The sequence below is a fragment of the Ambystoma mexicanum genome, chromosome 6p (assembly GCF_040938575.1).
Source record: "Ambystoma mexicanum isolate Mex_15411 chromosome 6p, UKY_AmexF1_1, whole genome shotgun sequence".
NCBI lineage: Eukaryota > Metazoa > Chordata > Amphibia > Caudata > Ambystomatidae > Ambystoma > Ambystoma mexicanum.
The window spans coordinates 268,283,193-268,306,500 of record NC_090935.1 but is presented as its reverse complement, the minus strand read 5'-3'; the positions used below and the strand labels follow the sequence as shown (position 1 = coordinate 268,306,500).

At 44.2% G+C, this 23,308-nt stretch overlaps 1 protein-coding gene across 5 annotated transcripts in view; it reads right to left on the bottom strand.

The window, feature by feature from the left end:
- The window catches only part of DCC (DCC netrin 1 receptor), a 1,439,988-nt gene that overhangs the window by 285,300 nt on the left and 1,131,380 nt on the right, over positions 1–23,308 (bottom strand). For all 5 annotated transcript variants that reach the window (XM_069626983.1, XM_069626984.1, XM_069626982.1 and 2 more), the window contains exons 10-11: positions 21,052–21,200; positions 17,359–17,497 (exon numbers count right to left, since the gene is read on the bottom strand). In XM_069626983.1, the coding sequence (XP_069483084.1) occupies positions 17,359–17,497; positions 21,052–21,200 (288 nt within the window). The remainder of the gene's footprint in view (positions 1–17,358; positions 17,498–21,051; positions 21,201–23,308) is intronic.

The following is a 23,308-nucleotide window of genomic DNA, read 5'->3' as shown; positions in this document are numbered from 1 at the left end:
TCCATTCAGGGACAGCCCTCCCATTGTCAGGAGATTCAGGTGCAGGCGCAGAGTGGTAGGTCCTCGTCCACAGCAAATCTTACTCCAGATGTGCCCTAGGTGTGGGTAGGGTGCAGATCTTCCTTTTGCCTTATAAGGCTCCTTTTTCAACTTAGGCTGATGGCTTTGGAAAGTACAACTTTACCAAAGGAGGTCTAATGAGTTCTTCTCAGGTGAATCTTTGTATCTGAGAGAATCTGACAGAGAATCTGAAGAAGGGTTGGAACCTCTTATTTTAAAGGCAAAAGTCCCCCTGTTGATTGGACTAAAGCTAGCCTGCCTTAGTGGTCCAATTCCTGCTCTTGAACAAAGTGGGCATTGCCGATCTGATGTCATACCCAAAGGGCTTTGCTCCTGAGGAAGTGTAAGGGACAGGAAAGAGATAGAGAGACAGAGAGAAACAATTTCCATTGACAAGAGCACTCCTGACTACTTTAATCCTGCCCCTTCCCATTCTTACTGAGAACCAAGTATTTTAGAGATGAAGCACTGTGGTGTGAGGCTACTCCTTTTAAATGGGTGTGCTCCTTTGATGCCCGAGCCCAGGATAGCTGCCTGTTGTGCGTCTTTCTCTGGCAGAGAGTGTCACTGGTCCTCACAAAGAGATCAAAGTAGAGGCCCGGACCGCCAGGTTCCTGTCCTGGCATTTGGCAGGCTCCACCCGGATGACCAGATTACACAACACTTTTCACAGCAAAGCAGACATATGTGTGATATGAATTTGGATGTGGTGGCCATGATCATAAGTCATAACATGCACCATGCCGAAACTCAGGTATTGCTTTATTTAGGGTTTACCCTGCCATAAGCATGGGTTATTTATGATCATCATAGTTTTGGTACGTGGGAGAATATCTTGAATGCCGCCCCTGGGCTTCAGACACTTTGCTTCAACTGCAGCTGTTAAGTGGGCATCTTCTGACCTTCGAACCTGCTCTACGCCATGAGAAGGGCATGCAGTGAGGTTTAGAGGTTTAGGCTCCTGCCGCAGCTGGCAACAATTTAATTATGTTTTTGGCATGGAGATGACAAAAAGGTGAATCTGGTTAGCAGATTTCTCTTTTGGAGATGGACTTACCTCATTATTTTATGTAATAATAACAAAACAAAAATAAGGTAATTCCTTTCAAGTCATATTTAAGAGAGGACAATGTGAGAATAAAGTCAGCCATTGTGGACACCCCAGCATTTCTATTGTTGACCGAAGCCCAAGAAAGATGGGAAACTGGCATGACACCATGAAACTGATTATGTTGTTTACATTTGTGACACGGCGAGTGTCCATCAACTTATCTGAAGCCAAATCGTCGTTTTTTTTCTAAGTCTGATCAAACACCCCCGTATCCAAACCTAGTCCAGTCTCCTATGACAGTGTTGCAAGGCCATTTAGGGAGATCACCTCCCTACAAAAACAAACAGCATTGTGTCCTTTATTTAGTGCAGTGAAATGTATACTCTGAATTAACACGTTTCTCAATTTATGAACTGTAGGAGTAATGAATAATTGTCACGTTTTCTTTTTATATCTAATCGTCATCCAGTTTAGGAACACATCTGTTAACACATATTTTAAATGCAAAGAACACAGGGGCGTTTTTTTTTTCCAAAATGAATAGTATTCTGTATGCAATGTATCATTTATTCGGCAAAAGCAAACGGAAACCTTGTCAATATTCAGGTGACAAGCTCTGCATCATCCCTGGTATGGCCCGTTCCGTGCCCCACGCCATTACTCGCATATGGGATTTGTCTGAGTGGGAGAAGCAGCGATGCATTTATGTCGATAAGGGAGCGTTCCTAGCTGGGAGATTAGACCTCAGAGCGCCGTGGCTAATTCCTAGCAACGCACCTGCTATTGAGAAAAGAAACAGCTATTTTTTTCTCACAAAGGCACATGTCACATAATGTGAAATGGAGAGAAGGATTCCTTGATAAAAAATCATCCAGCTGAGAAAGAAGCTAACGCGAAGCGCATCCATCAAAATAATTGATTATCACCTGTATGGAATAACATTGTCATTGTATTAGGCTCTGCACACAAAGCTGGCCGCTGTGAAGCTGTTGATACCGCCTCTATGAAATGACTTAAGATGTGAAGCAAAGCTGAGAATGAGATAAGAGGTAATGCACTTGATTTGCTCAGCCATAGGCTGCATTGTTCCCTGGCGAGACACAGGAGAAGAAATGGCTCTTTTACGCTCTCGAACGAATACACGCATGCTCCCAAGATGGACGCAATGGTCTCTGTAGGGTATAACTAGCTGTGAAACTGGTGCAGCTTTCTTTAAATCCATGCATCTGTATAACATAGGCCGTAGAACTGCTCTTCCTGACATCACAGCACATTCTCTAGAGTTTGAAGACCATTGAAGACGCAAACTTTTTTAAGAAGAACTAGCTGATACGCCCCGCGTTGCCCTGTTTATTATTATGTGAGAACAACATGGAGAGTCCTGAGCAGCATGATGGGTGACATGATGGCCCTAAAGTTCAATGTTACTAAAGTACATGACCATTGTAAGGCTTGGAAACATGTTTAGAAACATGTTTTGTTTTCCTTCCCTTCGTCGGCAGGCACAATCTCACCAGAATCCTCTGGAAAAGTAATACCACCTGATGTGGCAAAAATGTGGACACTTCTGGAATGCTACGTGCCTTCACCTTTGCCTCTCAGGTACATTCACATCTCATACAATGTTTGTTTTCCTTCCTGGTGAACATGGTTTATGGGTTCATCGACAGGCCACAAACCCACAAAAAACGTTGACTTTTGCTGAAATCCGAGAAAAGGGGTGGGGTGTCCGAATGTGATATAGCTAGTAATGTCCAGGTGTCCAGATGTCATTTAGCCGGAAACGTCCGGAGTGTCCTAACAGATGACTGTGCAAAATTTGGTGCAAATTGGTTAAAAAGTGTGGAATTGTATAGGGAACATACGCAAAGCCACAAACCCACAAACCCACACCCAAGTTTGCACTTTTGCTAAAATCTGGGAAAGAGGTGGAGTTTCTGGATGTAATGTAGCCAGGAATGTCTGGAGGGTTCTAACAGGTGACTGTGCAGAATGTGGTGCAGATTGTTGAAATGATGTTGAATTGTATAGGAAACATATGCAAAGTCGCATACCTGCAAATCCACATATGTTCAGTTTTATATATATAGATGTACGATACTATGCATGAATATTCTGTGAATCAATTACTTGTGTTGTGCCCTTACATAACTCGTTTTCAACATCTACAATTTTGGCATTTATGATATGGCATTTATAACGCACCTATACACAAGTCTTTCGAGGCACGACCAGGCAAGAGGGGGGGACACAGGGACGACAGACAACAACCTTACTAGGCCCGGTGTCATTCAGATTGCGCAGGTGTATGGGAGGGGGGAAAGGGGAAAAGTGTGAGGGGGGAAAGGAGAAGGGAAGTGCAGTACAAGGGGTAGTAGAATAAATAAGATAATAAAACAGCCAGCTGTTGGCAAGTGCAAGGTAAGTGCAGACATAAGTGCTGGTAGGGGGACTGTAGGGAGACAGAACCAGTCACTAGGTGCAAGGGTTGCCAGGGAGGCAGCTGAGTTATGCAACTGGCGGTGCCCCCACCCGAATCAGACAGGGTGGCCAGGTAGTTTTTACCAGTGCAGATTCAGCCAGGAATTCAGCAGGGGAGAGAGGGAGAGAAAGCAGAAGCAAAGAGGAAGGTTTTAAGGTGCTTACGGAACCAGAGATGGTTCTCCTCAAGATTCAGGGAGACAGGAAGGCTGTTCCAGAGGGAGGACCCTGCTGAAGAGATAGATCTACCACCAACTCGTTGCTTAGAGAAGCGACTGACCCTGAGGGAGTTGGAGGCAGATGAGTGAAGAGCTCGAGATGGAAGATATTTGGGAAGAGAGAGTTGAATGTATTTCGGTCCCAAGCCCCAGTAGGACTTGTAGACAATGTAGAGGGTTGTGAACTTAATCCCAGCAGCCACTGGGAGCCAGTGCAGAGATTTCAGTCTTGGAGAGATACAATCCCTGGGCTTGAGGCCAAGGACAATTCTCGCAGTCCTGTTCTGGATAAGTTGCCCAGGACCCACAAAAAACGTTGACTTTTGCTGAAATCCAAGAAAAGGGGTGGGGTGTCCAAATGTCATATAGCTAGTAATGTCCATGTTTCCACATGTCATGTAGCCAGAAACATCCGGAGTGTCCTAACAGGTGACTGTGCATAATGTGGTGCAAATTGGTTAAAAATTGTGGAATTGTATAGGGAACATATGCAAAGCAACAAACCCACAAACCCACACCCAAGTTTGCAGTTTTGCTGAAATCTGGGAAAAGAGGTGGAGTTTCTGGATGTAAAGTAGCCAGTAATGTCTGGAGAGTTCTAACAGGTGACTGTGCAGAATGTGGTGCAGATTGTTGAAATGATGTTGAATTGTATAGGGAACATATGCAAAGTCGCATACCTGCAAATCCACATATGTTCAGTTTTATATATATAGATGTACGATACTATGCATGAATATTCTGTGAATCAATTACTTGTGTTGTGCCCTAACATGACTCAGTTTCAACATCTATAATATGGCATTTATGATATGGCATTTATAACGCACCTATACAGAAGTGTTTCGAGGCACGACGAGGCAAGGGGGGGAACAAAGGGACGACAGACAACGATCTTACTAGGCCCGGTGTCATTCAGATCGCGCAAGTGCATGGGAGGTGGGAAAGGGGAAAAGTGTGAGGGGGGATAGGAGAGAGGAAGTGCAGTACAAGGGGTAGTAGAATAAGTAAGATAATAAAACAGCCAGCTGGTGGCAAGTGCAAGCTAAGTGCAGACATAAGTGCTGGTAAGGGGACTGTAGGGAGACAGAACCAGTCACTAGGTGCAAGGGTTGCCAGGGAGGCAGTGGAGGTATGCAACAGGCGGGGCCCGCACCCGAACCAGGTAGTTTTTACCAGTGCAGATTCAGCCAGGAATTCAGAAGGGGAGAGAGGGAGAGAAAGCAGAAGCAAAGAGGAAGGTTTTGAGGTGCTTACTGAACCAGAGATGGTTCTCCTCAAGATTCAGGGAGGCAGGAAGGCTGTTCCAGAGGGAGGCCCCTGCCGAAGAGAGAGATCTACCATCAACTCGTTGCTTAGAGAAGCGACTGACCCTGAGGGAGCTGGAGGCAGATGAGTGAAGAGCTCGAGAAGGAAGATATTTGGGAAGAGAGAGTTGAAGGTATTTCGGTACCAGGCCCCAGTAGGACTTGTAGACAATGCAGAGGGTTTTGAACTTAATCCTCGCAGCCACTGGGAGCCAGTGCAGATATTTCAGTCTTGGAGAGATACAATCCCTGGGCTTGAGGCCAAGGACAATTCTCGCAGTCCTGTTCTGGATAAGTTGCCCAGGGTGGAGAGTAGAGGCAGGCAGTTTTAGATAGAGTCTGTTACAATAGTCCAGCCTAGAGAGTACCAGGGCTCTGGAGATGGTGAGGTTCTGGGGGAAGGAGAGGAAAGGAAGAATACCTCTGAGGAGGTGCAGCTGGTAGTGTGACTTCTTAGAGACATCGGAGATGTGAGGTGAGAAGGATAGTGTGGAGTCAAAGATAACACAAAGATGTTTAGCCTTGCAGGTGGAAACAGGAAGTGGGCCAAGAGAGGCCGGCCAGAGAGCTGCAGGGAAGGAGGGAGTGGGTGTGCCGATGAGTAGAATCTCAGTCTTACTGGCATTAAGGCAGAGGTCATTGTCGTCATACCAATCCTGTATAGCAGACAGACAGTCAGAGTTGAAGGAAAGGGGAGGAGGAGGCTGAGGGTAGTCTGAAAATGAGCTGTGTATCATCCGCATACAACTGAACCTTGGGGCAGAGAGCAGCTATGAGGTGGGAAAGGAGTGCCAGGTACTGGTTGAAGAGCCAGGGAGGGAGGTTAGATCCCTGGGGGACACCACAGGTAGAGAAAAGGATATCAGAGAGAAAGAACCCAAGTTGGAGCTGGGGGGTCGGTCGGAGAGGAAATACATTTTAATACATTAATATACTTTAATACATAAATACATTTATATATATATATATATATATATATATATATATATATAGCTAGCTACCATGCTGTTGTGTTGGATTTAAAAGGTCACATGTTTGTACCTGCAAGGAGAGATTCTGTCCCAGGGAGAACATTTAACAATTTACATAGCCACCTAGGCATGTTTCTTTTTAGTCAGAAAAGAGAGTAACACTGGGTTTATAAGTCATGTTTACAAAGTGCCTATTTATAAACATGGCCATCATTTGCAATTATTTTGGCCTGAACTAACATAATGGTGTTTGAAAGTCAGTAATGTATTGCTGATTCAGTGCCATAAGTTCCTTTCTCTTTCTCGTTCACCTTCCATACCCTCCTAACAAATGCCACTTACTGCCATTAGTGTTCATGTGTATGTATGTCCTCATATACAAAGTTGCGATGTGAACCTCTTCAGCAGTGGTAGAAGTGTACCAAAAAAGTAGTGGAACTGTGGTTTCGGCAGGGGTGAGAGTAGGCAGAAGCATAGTGCAACAAGTGACAAGGTGTTGCGCCTGGGGGAACTGCAATAGTTTAAGTGACTAGTAACTAAGGCACTTATTACAACTTTACACTTGCACAAGGACATGAATGGACTAATCTTCTATATAGAATGGTGAGAATGGTCGTAAAAAGTAGAGGAATGGTAAACAGAAAAAAATAAAAGTAGTGGAACACCGCTTCTGATCGTTCCCATTCACTTCAATCACTGCTCTTCAGCTCCTTGAGGTTCCCCCACTAGCTGGCTGCAGCAACGTTTAGATACCCCAATAACGAGAGCATGAGATGCTAAGGGCAGTGGATGGAGGGCCAATCCAGTGCAAAATGCTGAACTGGTTAGCCTGTTCTGAACCACTAAGTTTCTGTCTGGAGGATGTGAGGTGCTGTTGCTCTTCATCAAGGCATGAACTAGCCCATTATGCTCCACTGCTGTAGAGACATACAGGATTGACAGCTACCATCCCTTCGAGAAGAGTGCCAGACCAGCAGTGAAGCTTCATCATTTTACATCACTCACCACTCACTGCAGTGTTTCGAGGCTATGAACACTGCACTCTCAATGAAGCCAGTATCTATGGAAATAGACAAAGGACTAACCCATGCAGCCCGGTAGTTCATCGTTCAATCTCAGCACTTCTGGAGCAATGTACTGCCTCTTCCTTTCAAGGCTGGTACCATCTTAACAGAATCAAAATTACCTTTCAAATCTCCTCCAGGCGAAACTGTACTTCACTTCACATCTTATCGATGACCACTAGTTTGTCAGCTTCAGTGCAGCTGACATTAAATTTAACTCCTAAACATAATACGATTCCAAAACTGAAACTCAACTGTACTCCTGATCCTCCCCAAGGCTTAAATCAACTTGAATGTCAATCCTTTCCAAGGCTGCTTTTTTGTTTCATGGTAGCTGCATATTTTAGTTTCTTTGCCCTGCTGCAGACGTGATTCAGCTCCACCTTCAAACGTCATCCTGTGCCTCTACGCATCTGTTGAGATTCAAACCACTTGTGGTTTATCCTGTTCTAAAGCATTTCTTCTAACTCTTACCTCTCTAACTGCAACCCCTGCTAACTAAGCTGTGGAATCATCAATGCCAGGGCTGTCAGTTTCCATGTGAATGATCTCTGTGACCTCATCCTGGACTTCCATATAGGTAGGCTCATTAGAAGAGAAACCTGGTTCACTGGTTCATCTCCACCATGCTTTACACATCTCGTTCATCCTGGAGAGTTCATTATCCGGCACACTATGTCATGAGGAAGAGGAGGCAGTGTGCAATCATATTCAAATAAACCTTGGCTGCCTAGCCCACTACCTCTGCCCTGTGAACTGCTTTGCATTTAATGGGCAATGACCCTTTATACACCATCAAGAACCCCGCCTGTTACTGCCCACCTGTGATGAAATGACCAGTGCTCTTTAGGATGAGTAGTGGTTTCTAAACTCTGTGCTATCCCCAAGGTACTACTAAACCAACAGTGATCATAGATAGAAAGGTGAAAATAGCTACAACATTAATGGAAATTATCCTTCACCTCTTAGGTTAGCCTGGGACAAGGGCAGGTTAATTAACAACGGGGGTACTGGGAGTCCCTCTGCCAGACATACGTCCTGGTTACGAGAGACTTATCCAGAGTCTTTAGCTCACTATCTTTCATAGAGAAGAAATATCCCAAACATATCAGTCTTTGTCCTGCCCTGGAGCAGTCCAGCACCGAAATGCTAGGCAATTCTCCTCTGAACAAGAGTACCAACAGCATCCCCAGACACGTGTTTCAGCCTGGTTGGACCTCATCAGTAGGGAGGAGCTGTGCCTCTCTAAGAATAGAGAAGGTCCGTAAGCACCTCAAAACCTTCCTCTTTGCTTCTGCTTTCTCTCTACCTCTCCCCTGCTATATTCTTCACTGAAACTGCACTGAATCTGCAACTGGGCCACCCTCACCGACCTCGGTCCTGGGCCCAGCCACTCTCCACTTGCACTGCCTCCCTGGCAACCCCTGCACTGTGGGACTGACTCTGTATCCCTACAGCCCCTCCTTCCCAGCACTTGTCTGCACTTACCTTGCACTTGCCACCAGCTGGCCCTATTTATTTATTTTTTATTCTACTTACTTTGTACTGCACTTCCCCCTCCCCTTCCCCTTGCACTTTTTCCCTTCCCCCTACCCCTGCACTTGCACGGTCTGAATGTCACCTGGCCTAGTAGGATTGTTGTCTGTCTTCCCCTTGTTCCCCCCTCCCTGCCTTGTCACGTCTTGAAACACTTGTGTATAGGCGCGTTACAAATGCTATATCATATCATATCATATCAATAGTGAGAAAGGGGTCCACGTCTGGATTCCCCTAGTAATTTATGGTGAAGCCCAAAGTTACTTAAATATGCAAATTAACAAGGGGGGTCCAGACCAGACCAAAACACATGTCCGGATTTGCTGTTGGTAATTTTGTTCAATGGGGTCTTGAAGCTGCAATGTACTTCAGCGGCAGGCTAGCTTGACTTGGTTGACTACACAATGCTATTTGCCAAGCAGGAACAAAAATTCTTAAAACAGATGCAATGTGTGATTTGGTGGCTAGTAGGGTGCTTCAAGGTGTCAAATGCAGCTTTTTTGGGATTGTTCAGTGGCTTAAATGGATTTGAAGAAATTCCAACTGGTTCAACATGATTTTAAATTGTAGATTGAGGCAAACATTGTTTATTTTGATAAGTGGGGTGTTGTGAGGCCTTCCACTGTGTGTCAGAGGAAAGGTGAATATATCTCCTGCGTTTCACAGCCAGAAACGTTGTCTTGATTTCCACTTCAGCACGCATAGTTCTGGGTAAAATTGTCCAAGCAGCAGCCACAATTCCCATCAGCAGGGCATTTCAAATGGTCCCCTCATAGAATAATCATGCCTTCACCCCCAATGTGTGGGGACATTAGGCAGTATTTAATCCAATGAGGTTCCACCAAAATCTTCTTTAAATTGGTTAATAGATTATTCTTCAAGACAAGTCAGTTGCTTCCCCAAAAGGGAGCTCAAAGATAATTCCCATAAGGTTTACCCACCTTATGCAATCATTGTGCCAGAGAATTAAGGTATATTCAAACCCTTCTGTAAGGGGCCGATTGTTGCTGATGTAAGAAGAACTGTTCCTTCTGATGTCTGTTTGCAGAGTGCAAAGACAGCAGGAAGGTAGAAGGGGTCAGAGTAAGAGATTGTGGTCTAAGTATTTTAAAGAGGGTGAGGCCCTTCTTCCAGGGTGCAGAGTCCTTCTTGGGGTACAGTACACATATCCTCTTCTGTCTCCCTGAGACAAAAATAGACTTTACTAATCATCCCCTGGTGTGACTTCTCCATTGGTGTAGCGATCCCTTTAAATCACCCAATTTACAGCCAAACCCCCTGGGAGTATGTCTTGCCATTTAGGATGTTGTCAAACTTTCCCAGTAGAGATCATAGGGGCATCAAGCACTGGGCCCAACATCTGTTATGGGTGAAACTCTCAGACCTAGACAGCAATACTGCAGGAGACACAGGAATACCAGGTAATAATAAAATAACCCCACCTGGGTTTCGGCAGTTACATTTTTATTTTCTCCTTGACTACTATATAAAAATAGAGACATTTTATATTTAGATTAAACAAACTGTTACATAAAAAATAAAAAAAGACACACTTTTGCGACTAGTCATTGGTTTCCTACTATGAAAGGCAGGCCATGTCTGATGCTGCAAGTAATCCAACTCCACCAAGCTGCTTCAGGATTGTATGTTACTCTGTAGCTACCATGTTTCCAAATCATAGTGCTATTGCTGGTGTGTCAGCAGACAGCAAAATAACGGATGTGCTATGTCTTTTTAGCAGGAAGCATTTTAAAGTGAAGCCCGCTTAGCAGAGCTCACTTTCAGGGAGAGTAAATGAATAGCATTATGAAAAGCAACAGATTAAAAAGAAAATAACTCAGGTTAGCACACCCTCCCATATGGCATTCTGTCACACTAGCTGATCCAGACCCGATGATCTTGGGTTGTTTCCCCAATATTTTCACTGACCCTTTTGAGACTCAGATAGGTGGTGACTTCAAATGTTGACTGGTGGAGCCCTCCCTCACCGTGACCAATGAATCTATTGACATCTGCAACATCACCAACCTGAAGATCCTTCCCAATAAATCCTCACACAAACCTAATCCTCGTCTAGCCACCATCCTTCAAACTGAACTCCTTCATCCATTGCAGAAAATATTGGCTACACGATTGTTAACATTCATTAACACATTCTTGTCCTCGGGATCAGCTCCCAAATCTAAAAGAACTCACTGAACAAACCCCTAGTAAATATAATCATAAATAAATTAGTAAACATCCCTTAGCCCTTAAAATCCTGAAATCCTTAGACCAATCACTGGCATCCCCTGCCTAGCCACAAAGTCACTCCCCAGCTCAAGAACCATGCCAAATGCAACTCACTCCTCGTCTACCTTTATTCATATTTCCAACCTTGAAAAAATACATATTCAGTTTTCGGTCATTTTGGGATGAGGCACTGCGGCTGGCAGAGTAGGGATGGTTGCCCATGCTTATCCTATGAAACCTATGGTGAGTCAAATCAGGGATATCTAGCAACGGAAGGACGTGCTTTCAACTTTGCATGGCAAGTCACAGGTACTTGGATCTAAAGGTAACATTGAGTACTTGCAGACATCATGTATGGACTCACCTTTTAAAGTTGAATTGGTGTATTTGTATCTGCATGTTCTGGGGGAGGTGGACTCACAGCAAGCACAACAAGGGAGAAACACTGTGCAAAGGTGACATGATGCATTGCTGCAGTGCTTACAAGATCAATTAGAGAAAGAATGCAGGCATCCAAATGAATACCAAAACAGCCTAAATGATACCAAGTACAAAGGGATTATAAAACTCAAGAGTGACACCATCAACCAACAATTCATCACTTGCACTTGTTGAAAGATTCGTGAGAAGCATGGGTGCAGCCTGTGGGGCGGGAAACATTGGGACATCCTCCTCAGTGATTCAGGAATTCTTAAATACAGATGGGTCATCAACAGAAACATACATAATTGTATTACCCATGCAGATGCATGATTCCTCTCTAGTACTAGGCACTTCACTCATAGGGAAGGGATGATGACACATTACAGTATTGGTACACGTGACTGTTCATCTGCCCACCCACACTTGTAATAATTGTTGTTGATTAGCTCATCTGTCCCCGCCAGTGTGCAGTCTGAGGGAGTGTTTAGTATGCCCATGACTATTCTCTCCAACTGCTGGGGGACACTACCTTTGGAGCAATTCCTTCCCCTATTACTGACTCATTCTTCCCTCTCTGCACTACAATACTCTACAGGAAGGTTGGGTGGTGGGGCTCCATGTGCCCCTTCATGTTAGCCACAACCACTACATGGTTCAGCTCCCAGGGGCTAAGAGACTGCTTGGGGTAAAAGTTATACATCCATGTAACCCTCATTATATTGTTAAGGGATCCTGTCCATATAAGGAACTGTCAGGGACTGTCAGTCAAAAACTGCCACCAACTGCTTGATGGGGCAACACGAGCAACAGGAACCTGCCTCTTGCTACACTTGCTGGGGACACCGGGACGGCATGCCCATAGTCATTTTAATGCTCCACTTTGGCACTTGGAAAAACTTGCATCCTTCTCTTCTTCTTACCACCACTGGAAAAGGTGGAACAATAGAAGAGTCTGTAAAAGTTCATCATTGTTTACCTAGTATCAATCTTTTGACCACTTAGGTGCATGTTGAGGATGGCCACTACTCTCGCATCAGGAACACACCCTCCTTCTCCTACACTGGCCCTTCCATCTTGGGGGGACATCCAAAGGAAACTCCAAATTTGTGACTCTATGGGGGTGTCCATAAGAAGCCCTGCCTTCTCTACCTCTGTCTGGGAATCCACAGGTTCCCTATCTCTGTCATGGCTTTCACAAGTGCCACTGCCTCCCCTGCTTCATTGATGTGTCGATAAGAGTCCCTAACTTTTATGCCTCTGTGCTTATAGTCATGGCCACCTCTGCCTCCTCTCCCACTTCCTCTACTTTTGCCTACTCCAATGTCTCAGGCCTCTCCACCAAATCAGAGTTTCGGCAATGTTGCATGTCCCCAGGCCACAACCCAGTGCCAGAAAATAGCACAATGCTGCTACCATCCCATCTATCGAGGGGAGATACTGCTCTGTCTGCAAGAAAAAATGCAACTCCTTCTCTTCCTCTCCTCCAATCTTCTAGCCATTCCCTTCCCAGCATTGTAGGCACTCCATGAGAATCACTCTTTTCACATTCAGAACGTGTGAAACGAAACACACCCCGAGACTGCAACTCAAACACCACTCAGAATCAATGGGTACAACACTAAGATGTTCAGAACAAGTAAACAAATCCTACTACAACTGTAACTTGTATACTACACTTCTACACTACACGCCAAACCAGCATATTCTTCTTTCCAGAGAGAGGGGGTGTGGAACATTGCCAACATGCATTTAAGTTGTTTGAAGATCTACATATATGTAGTCAGAATTGTGTGGATGCAATTAGCAGTCAGATAGAGAATTATATTCACAAGTCAACTGTGTGAAATGCATTCTATGGAATGTGTTGTTCTCTAAAAAGAGGTAAATTAGTGACAATCAGGAAGAAGCAGAGCTACCAAACATATTTAAATGATTTACTGACCAAAACATTTAGTGATGCGTTCAATTCCCATGCTTAGCTGGCTTTGTTAAAGAAATTAACATAGCATTTGGGGGAACTGTGTTTTAATGCTTCTTGGTGATTCAATCTTTGAAATTCCAATGCAGGTATGAAAGCATTCAATCCTCATACCCTGACAAAGTCGGGAAACATAAGAAGGAGCTAGCTATTGGCCACCAAAGGCATGTTAACTGAATTACACCTTTGAAACCCATTACAATTATAACTATCAATGCCAGTATGATGGAGATTCTCCTGATTGGCACACCTGCACCCTCCTTTCCTGTCATTCCCTAGCCGGCCGCCTTTGACCCTCTTCCTGCTCCCACCAAAGAACCTCAGGGTCATACTCGACTCCACACTTTACTTTTCTCCTCTCATCTCTGATGTCTCAAAGAGGTGAAACTACCACCTGCACCTCCTCAGAGGTATTCTTCCTTTCCTCTCCTTCCCCCAGATGCTCACTGTCTCTAGAGCTCTGCTTCTCTCTAGGCTGGATTACTGCAACAGCCTCTTTCTAAATCTGCCTACTTCTACTCTCTGCCATCTGCAACTCATCCAGAAAGGAACTGCAAGACTTGTCTTTGGCCTCAAGCCCAGGGATCATATCACTCCAGCACTGAAATATCTGCATTGACTCCCACTGGCTGCAAGCATTAAGTTCAAGATCCTCTACATTGTCCACAAGGCCTTCTGGAGCCTGATTCCTCAATATCTCCAACTATCTCTTCGTATATACCTTCCTACCCAAGCTCTTCATTCCTACACCTCCAACTCCCTCCGGCTCAGTCGCTTCTCCAAGCAACAAGTTGGTGGTAGATCTCTTTCTTCAGATGGGGCCTCCCTCTAGAACAGCCTCCCTGCCTCCCTGAAACTTGAGTAGAGCCTACACTGGTTCTGGATGCACCGCAAGGCCTTCCTCTGTGCTTCTGCCTTCTCTCTTCCTCTCCCCTGCTGATTTCCTGTCTGATACTACACTGGTCACCTGGCTACCCTCTAATTTCGGGCCCAGGTCTCTACCTGCCCAGTTGAACACCCACACTGCCTTCCGGCAACCCCTGCACTTTGTTCTGTATATGTAACACTCACAGTCTCGCTACCTGTACTTTTGGACACCTGCTGTCTGCACTTACCCTTGCACATGCCACCTGCTGGCCACACTTCTTGTTATTGTTTTGATCCCATGTACAACACTGCCCCCTCTCCTTTCCCCTGGCACTTTTCCCCTCCTCTGCACTTGCACAATCTCAATGTCACTTGGCCTAGTAAGATCGTTGTCTCTGTGCTCCCTCTGTTCCCCCTTCCTTGACTCGTCACGCCTTGAAACACTTGTTTATAGGAGCGTTACACATTCCATATCATATCATATCATTAAAAAAACCTACAGAAAGTGTCTGGATCCTAAACACATGTTAGCAGTTAATAAGTCAGCACCATCATAAAAATACTAAAGACTCGTGATGTGGTTATTTGTCAGGATAACAAAGCAATCTGCTTAACCATAATACATTAAAAATGAAATGGTGTGTTAGCGGACTGAGTCTTACTTTTAAGATGGAGTACAATGTCCTGCCTGCCCTTTGGGGTGGCACACTAAGTGTGTGCAGTGTGAAGTCATGGCCATAACTGTCGTATGATGATGGCTACCACCCGTGCTCAATGCCCTAGCAGAATAAAATGAGTGAATAGCACAGTGCCAGTGGAATTGCTATTGAGGCACTCATTTTGTGAATCTCATATTTTTCTTTTGATGGTGAGTTATATGCCCGGCATGCTCCAATCCAAACAGGTTATCATTGTGTCGGCTTCTTCAACACTGCATAAGTAGAGACCTTTGCAAGAAATGTGAGATTCCATTGAGTAATGATGTAAGATGATGGATTCCAGTTAATTTCCATGTGGGAAACGCAGCAATCCAGGCAACTATCAACTTTAAAGTCCAATTGTGTTCACCCAGAATATCAACGAAAGAAGAAAACTCCTACATTTGTGTAAGACTTGATCCTATCCCATGCTACCATAATGGTGTTCTCTGATCCAAGAGCATTGCAGAAGGCACTAGCTGGCTTATCAAAGAGTGTCCTGAACTGGTCAACCTCCCAAGGGATCCTGTCAGACTCATATCATCCCCCTAAAAAGGCAGAGCAATTCCCTAGCACGTCTCGCTTTATGACTTATGACAATGCTAACATCCGTCTGCACAAGCATCTGCCAAACGATACTGTGCCGTAAAGCATAGCTTACTGACTCCTAAACCTTAGCAAACTTGCACCTCACTGAATGCGTGAGTTCATTGATACCCCACAGTTGGGATTTGGCAGATCCCCATGTTCTTGCAGGTGCACCTCAGTCATGCTGAGCTCACCCGAACATGGCCACCCTCTCTCCTCTTCAGTCACAGCAAGGCGGCTGACTTGATACACAGCCAGTTACATACTGAAGGTGATCTATGGGTCCCATCAGATTCTGGAACTTGTAAAGTCTATCTAAGCTATCTCATGTCACTTGTCTACCACTGCATCAAACTACTCATTTTTCAGTTTGCTATCTCTCCCTAAACTAACCGAGGAACCTTATGTCTCTGCCATTGACAAGGCTGATCATCAACTCTGATTCTTCATTTCATTTAAAAGTCTTCAAGGCCAAACTCTCCCAAAACTCCTCACCCTTGTGCAAAGGAATATGAAACAAAAAATCGGTCTGACTCAATTTTATTTTTAAATGATTAATTGCCTCATTTTATTGACCAAACATCTATAATTTGGAAGCAATGTACCACTTTGACCAGAATTGAAGACTGGTGTTTGGCTTTCAGGAAAGTACTACAGGCCAGTTTGCGTCCTAAACATCTTTTGCATGTGCTGATTCTTCACTCCGTTGCGTTGGGCAATACAAACATTATTTTAGTAGTTAGAAGGGGGTGGAATCTGCCATGAAACACTAACGATGGGTTATTGTTGTTGATGATAGCAATATTAATCGTTGTACAATTTTTAGTATTCCAACCTCTCACTCCAATATATATAATATCCAGTACCTAGAGATCCCTGTGGACGTATCAATATTCTAATGTTGTCTGGCATCTACTTTTTGCTACTGATACGTTTTGGAGTTAGACTTGCGACTAAGTTAACTGTATCAAGATGGGATGACGTATATCTGGACCAGAATAAAACATGTCATTGTAAGTGATGGCATGTTCAATTGTGTTTACACAAATCAATTACGTTTCCTCTTAAGATTTGTTCAATTTCTTGAGACATTCTTACTTGGCTCTTCTGCCCTGGAATACAATTATTTCTACTCAGATTGAATCACACACGGATCTTAACTGAAGTGCTTCGAATGTAAGGTAATCAGAAATACTGTACGCGATTCAGTGGTTCGTTACTAGAGTTCCCAGATGGATTCATATTACATTGATTGCAATCCTCATTGGACAATCTGCAGACTATACACACCAAATAGATCACACATGATTCCCAAAATATTCAAAGCCTCCTGGCAGCACACTGTTTTCCAAAGGCCAACTCTCTGTGACAACCCAGGTGGATTTAAGTATGAACACATTCCCTAATGAAATCCATACCAGCCATTCTCTACTGCAATCTTAGAATTAGGATTTGCTGAGAGGATTTAAATAATGTATTTATTTATTGTTTGATTGTTAGGCATTTATACAATAAGAACATACTGTTTCAAAGTGCCCACAGGGAAAGGGAGGGAGCAGGACTGGGAAATATATAATTGAACACAATATATAAGAACAGTGGGGGGAACAGGAAAACAAGGCAAGCCTACTATGACTTGTGAGTATTCAGAACGTGCAAGTGCAGCAAGGAAGTAGGCAGGGGGTCTGTGCTGTGGAGTCTGAGCTCATCCCATGAGTATAATGGAACTGATGTGCTAAATTGCAGGAAAACATAATTGTGTATATAAAACCGATGCTGCTGATTAAAGTGTGTCTTTGCTTATTTCACATGATGAAGTAATGTTCAGAATTAGTAAAAAATATTTCATATCTTCTTTAGATGTACATTCTTGAAAAAACTTACCATCCGAAAGAGTAACCACTGTCAGGTCTTCAGAGGAGACCCCTGGGCCATAGCGATTGTACGCCAGAATTCTCAGTGTGTATTCTGTGAATTTTCTCAGCCCTTCTAATTTGTAGTAGAGTCCATCAACTTCAATATTCTAGGAACAAACAAAGCAGCATTGTCACTAAGTCGGATTGAAAGAAAAAATAATGCACCAAACACACATATATGAGGGTAACTCAGAGTGACTCAATCACCTTGGGAAATGGGTGCATCACGTGTTTGAGCTCTGATTGAGCACTTAGAAGCGGGAGGAATCTGGCAGAAAGAGCTACAGTAATAATAATAATAATAATAATAATAATAATAATAATAATAATAATAATAATAATAATGATGAAATACTACATCACTGGCAAAATCCCCAAGAAAACTTTACATTCAAAGCTTCCCTTTTTCCAAACAATGGCCCTCATTACGACCCTGGCGGATTTCTTCCGCCATCGACGGACTTTCCGGCCATGGCGTAAAGTCCGTTTACGCCATGGCGGATGGTGGACTTACCGCCCCATTCCGAGGTCGGCGGGGCGGTAAGTCCCCATTGACCCATTTACCCTTCCCCATTCCCATTTCGGCCCCATAGGGTATAATGGGAGTGGGGAAGGAGTTAATTACGCCACCGTAAATTACGGTGGCGTAATTAACACCAAGGTCCCATAGCGCCATGGATTTCTCCGCCCGCAAAAAGCGGGCGGAAAAATGACCATGGCGCTTTGGGAACTCGTAGTTGGCGGTAAGGGGTCGGCGCAGCTAACGCTGGCGCAAACCCCTTACCGCCAGGGTCCTAATGAGGCCCAATGTGTTTCCACTTAGAAAAAATAACACATTTTACATCATTAAATCTGCTTTCAATATTTGTCATTGTATAACATCTGTAGGAAATTTGCCATGAATAGAATCCAATTGAAAGAATAATATATAATTTGATTTTGAAAACACATATTTCCTTCTAGATAGGTAAATTCTTTAGGGACAATTGAAAAAGGAGTGTTCTTGCTATTGGGTGCCACACCGACAATTGGCAGAACACATACGCTTTGCATGGTGGTAACTAAGCCAAATAAAAACTGTATGCACACGTGCACTTGTCCAAGTAGCATTGGCATCAGGTCGTCACGTGCATGCTTAATGTCCCTTAATGTCGAGGGGATGTACTAAAAAATGCTCTTCCACTGGAGCAGTTTCCTCTTTGCCTAGTCTTCCATGTTGATGGCCCGGATCTGGGCGCAGAATAGTGCATATAGTTGAAATGCATAGCATGAGAGTTTCTATACTATGTTTCTATTTCCATGACTGGAATTAATGTGGAAATGTATTGGCTGCATTACCAGTCATGGAACTTTTAATTTCCACTACTGGAAAGGCATCAAAGCACGCAGTTTGGCATAAAAGCGCTAACTGCGCTCCCTGCCTGCATGGGCCCAGATGTCCAATGTATACCTGTATTCGTGATCAACACAGATATATGCAATGGGTGACCGGGCTGAGGATGCCTGAAGTACAGCCCTCATTTTGCACGCAGGTCCCCTGTGTTTACTGTGGACTTGCTGGTGAATACTTCTGGATATTGGATGCATAGATAACTTTGCTATTTGTATCTGCAGACAGCCCTATTTGTGTATCTGGGACTTTATGTAGTATTCTGCACTTTTCATTATATTAGCATGTGCACGCACGATATGCCTGTGGAGGGGCTCTGCCTCGGATTCCTCTGTGTAACAGAGGAGCTTCCCTGACAACAGGATGATCTAAGCACCTGGTAAAAGGGGTCAGGTTCCTATTAGGAGCGGGAAATTAAAAACAACATGTAGGCAACCAAATCATGGCCCATCGTTTTACTACCGCTTAAGTATAGGGAACATCAGGAAAAACACAAATATTTCTGTCAATGCTTTCCTCTTCATTCACTTACTTAGAACATCTCAACTGTGCGTGCCTGGAATTTCAAACGTTAATTTGATCTCGTTCATCGATAATCGGACACACAGGATTTGATATGTGCGGAGTCTTCTGCATTCTACCATGGAGCTGGCAGCCATTGCTGTTCACTTTAAAAGAGAGGGCATCTCTCCAAACGACAGAATAATCAATTCAGCAAAAGGATAGCGCTTGAGGAACCCAGAATGAATCCCGCGATCCAGCATTCAGTTATCTCTGCTGGAAGACGGGGGCGCAAGTCCCCAGCCACTCGGCACTTCAGGACGAGGCGATTGTAGAAGGAGATGTTGCAGGGGAGCCAGGAGAATGGAGGGTTCTGCCCATAGGAGTTGGATTGTGGTGGAAAACGAGTGAATTTTGGCATGTATTTATTTATTGAGCCTTTTAATAGTGCCGATACAACAAAAAGTGTTTCCAGGAGCCACACGACTAAGGGGGGAGGGAACAGAGTAGGAGAAACAACAATAAACGGTCCTTCTAGGCCTTGTGACATTTGGATTGTGCAAGTGCAATAACAGGAAGTGTGGACTGAGGGGGCGGGCAAGGGGAGAGGCAAGGGGATGTATGAGGTATTAGTATCACGTGTATAATAAAACTCAATTTTAGAAGTTAGATCACATCTTGAAATTGAGGCCTAGTACCATAGCTATGCCAGTGTGCTTACATCCCATCCAGAGGGTTATAAGGGTGAGCATACGTTCTGGCTCGCGCCACTGATAGCCCTGCAGAGGGATAATTTCTTGAACACATATACAGTTCCTTTTGTGTCTAATCATTAGTGCATGTAATCCAGACAGAATGTGCCCTGCTAAAGCCAAGACAGGGCCAGAATGGATCTTTGGAGAGCTATGCCATGAGAAGGGGGGTTGGTGGTTGTAGGCCTCTGCCAGTGCAGATCTCTACGTTTTATCAGCCTGAGACTCCTGAGGCCCGAACACAAATATTTGAGAGCACGGACTAGCCCGAGACACTTGGCCATAAAACTGTAAAGTGACCAATCGATCAGGAAGATCAGAGAGCAGTAGCGGGCTGCCCGCACCATCGGTTAATGTTATTTGTGCTGGGAGGTGCTAGGAGAGAAGCTAACACTTTTCGACTGCGGGTGGGAAAGTTTTGGAGGCACCTCGCTCATGTCCTTGGTACCAGGTGCAGAGTAGAGCTATGAAAAAATGAATTGTGTAATCAAATTGCCAATTAGAGTCTTTGTACTTGATGATGACAGAAGAAGATGCTGGGACCAATCGACTGACATCCCGTGTGGAGCAGGCTATACGTGTATTGGGTCCCACCAACCAGCTACTTGGATTTGTAAACGTATGTGATGTACGTCACTCGTGATGCTGTGTATCTTTAAAACCCATTGCTTATGCTGTTTTCGTCAGATCGCTTCGTGACACAGAGTTCTTTGTTGGCACATACTTTTTGTGAGAATAAACCGTGTTTTCCTTGCAAGAGGTGTGCTGGGCCTTTTTCCTAGTGGGTTGTATTTTTTCTGGTGTGAATCTTGAGGGGCTACTATACACCTACCTCCTAAGGAAGGTATTTGACAAAGGACTGTATATATTTTGAAATAATATCATCCATGCATTGTCTATTCATAGCAGGTTACCTTCATTCTGTCAATGGTACCGTTGGGTTTGATGCACACTAAACCAACCAGTAAGATCACATATTCTAATTCACAATAAACGTAAAACACAATGAGTTCCTCACCTGTTCCCTTCCTGTAGGCCCCTCTGTACAGAAGACTCGGTAGCCTTGCACAGGACCATTTGCATAGGCAGGGGTTTCCCAGGAAATGAGAATTGAGGTAGGTGAGGTAGAAACAGCTTGTGGGTTTTCAACTGGTCCTGGTACTTGCACTGTGGAAATATAACACATACAAGTCTCACAAGTTTGCTTTTCATGTTTGTCTATGCAAGCAGCACACACTTATAACCTCATTCACAAAGAATTTGCTTCGTGGGGGACATTTGCTGAAGAGGAAAACGATGCCTGTGGCCACCAGCAATTTTCACATGTGTGGGGATTCTGCGTGGGGATTCTCAACGAATCACACTTGTGAGACATGTGTGCTGGGGATTCACAATTAATCACACTTGTGACAAATGCAATTTTCAGCTACTGCTCCTTTCACCTGCAAATGGACCTGATTCACAAAAGAGCAGGGCACAAGACCCAGGAAGTTAAACATAACGTGGCAAAGGAAGTCAAAAAGCATAAAAAGTGTATCCTGAATATGGTGTCAGATTTTATGGGAAGTGAATGACTTTCAAGAAAAGCATCAAACAATCTGACACTAATCCCTGAAGATTCGCTCTGACCCAAGTTTGACTCAGCCATCATTTGTGTCGCCCGTCGAGTGGCACCCTGCAGATATTTTTATTATAAAAAGTTGGTGGCGCTAAAGGGACAATATCCGTCCCATAGAGACATTCTTTATTGAGATTTATTTGTCAGCAATTGATTATTTAAGTATGTATGTTCTGGTGGGTGAATGGCCACCAGTGGCAGTTAAGCCATTTTAGATCAACAGGATGTCAATTATTTCCCTTGATGGTTAATTTCTTGACTCCCCCAGCGGAATCTCTATGGCCCATTCTGCTCTTCATCTGGAAGTTTAGCATCTAATACTTTTAGGTTCATATAATGGGTAAAGCAAGCTGATATACTTTCTAAGGGAATCAGCAAATACTAGGTTTTTCCCCTGGGCTTCACTACCACCGGGTCTTGGCTTCTGGTAGAATTCACACCACGTGAGGATTTTAATGTTTCCTAGAGTTAGATACTTTCCTTCAGGGAATGTACAAAAGATGCATTCCCATGTCACCCCAGATAGACCATTCACGCAACCCTAATCGATTTATTTCAACAATATTACATACATTCAACAACAAAAACACTGTGCCAGATGCCTGGGAACTCAGGTACCCAGACACGATGATTTGACCCATGGACTTAGGGCAGAAACAAAACCATGTGTGCTTCAGGGCACCATTAAAAAATAGAGCTGTTCAGACTGACCTTTAATTTAGAGTGGGCTACAAAGATGATTTCAACTGTGATATTGCAGAAAGTAGAGCACACACCTCACATCCGGGCGGATTCCTCAATGTTCCCAGAGGAACCACTGCAATACCCAGCTCACCAGTGCGATGCATAGCATTCCATGGAATGCCTAAAGCTATGCCTAAGGTATCCCTTGACTTCAATATTAGTGCAAACAAATGATGGGCGCATACAGTACCGGGACATAAGCCAGAAACATATAGAGCACATATAAGATAATGGGATACCTAGCAATGCCTCCTAACATTTTCTACAAAGACAATAACCTCTACTGCCCAACCCTCCACCCCTTTGCACTTGAATTGGATTCTTATACAAACCACAATCATAGCACTGGGCGCATGTTTGCCACTGGAACCTTCCCTTCCCCTCTCAAGCACTCCTTTGTGCATCCCCTTCTTAAGAAGCCCTCTGTCAATCGTTCCTCTCCAGAAAACAATCACCCGATCTCCATCACTCCTTTCCCGGGCAAACTCCTGAAAGTCTTACCATCTGCAAGCTTAATCTACATACCGAATCTGTTGGTTGTCTCCTGGACCATCAGTCTGGCTTCAGAGCAGCCAGAAGCACAGAAACTGCTCTCCTGAACACCCATGAAGACTTGCTCTCCAATCTCGACCCTAACCTTGCTTCTGTCTGCATTCCCCTTGATCTATATTCTGCTTTTGATACGGTCAACCACTCCATCCTGCTCATTCATCTCTGTGACAACCTGGGCATCTCTGGTAAGGCTCAAGCCTGTTTGACCTCCTTTCTCACTGATCGACCCCCCCAGGTCCAACTTGGGTCTTTCCTCTCGTCTAACCTCTCTCCCGGGCTCTTTAACCACTACCTGGCACCTCTGGCCCACCACATCTCTATTTCCTGCTCTAACTTTCAGTATTATGCAGATGACAATTAG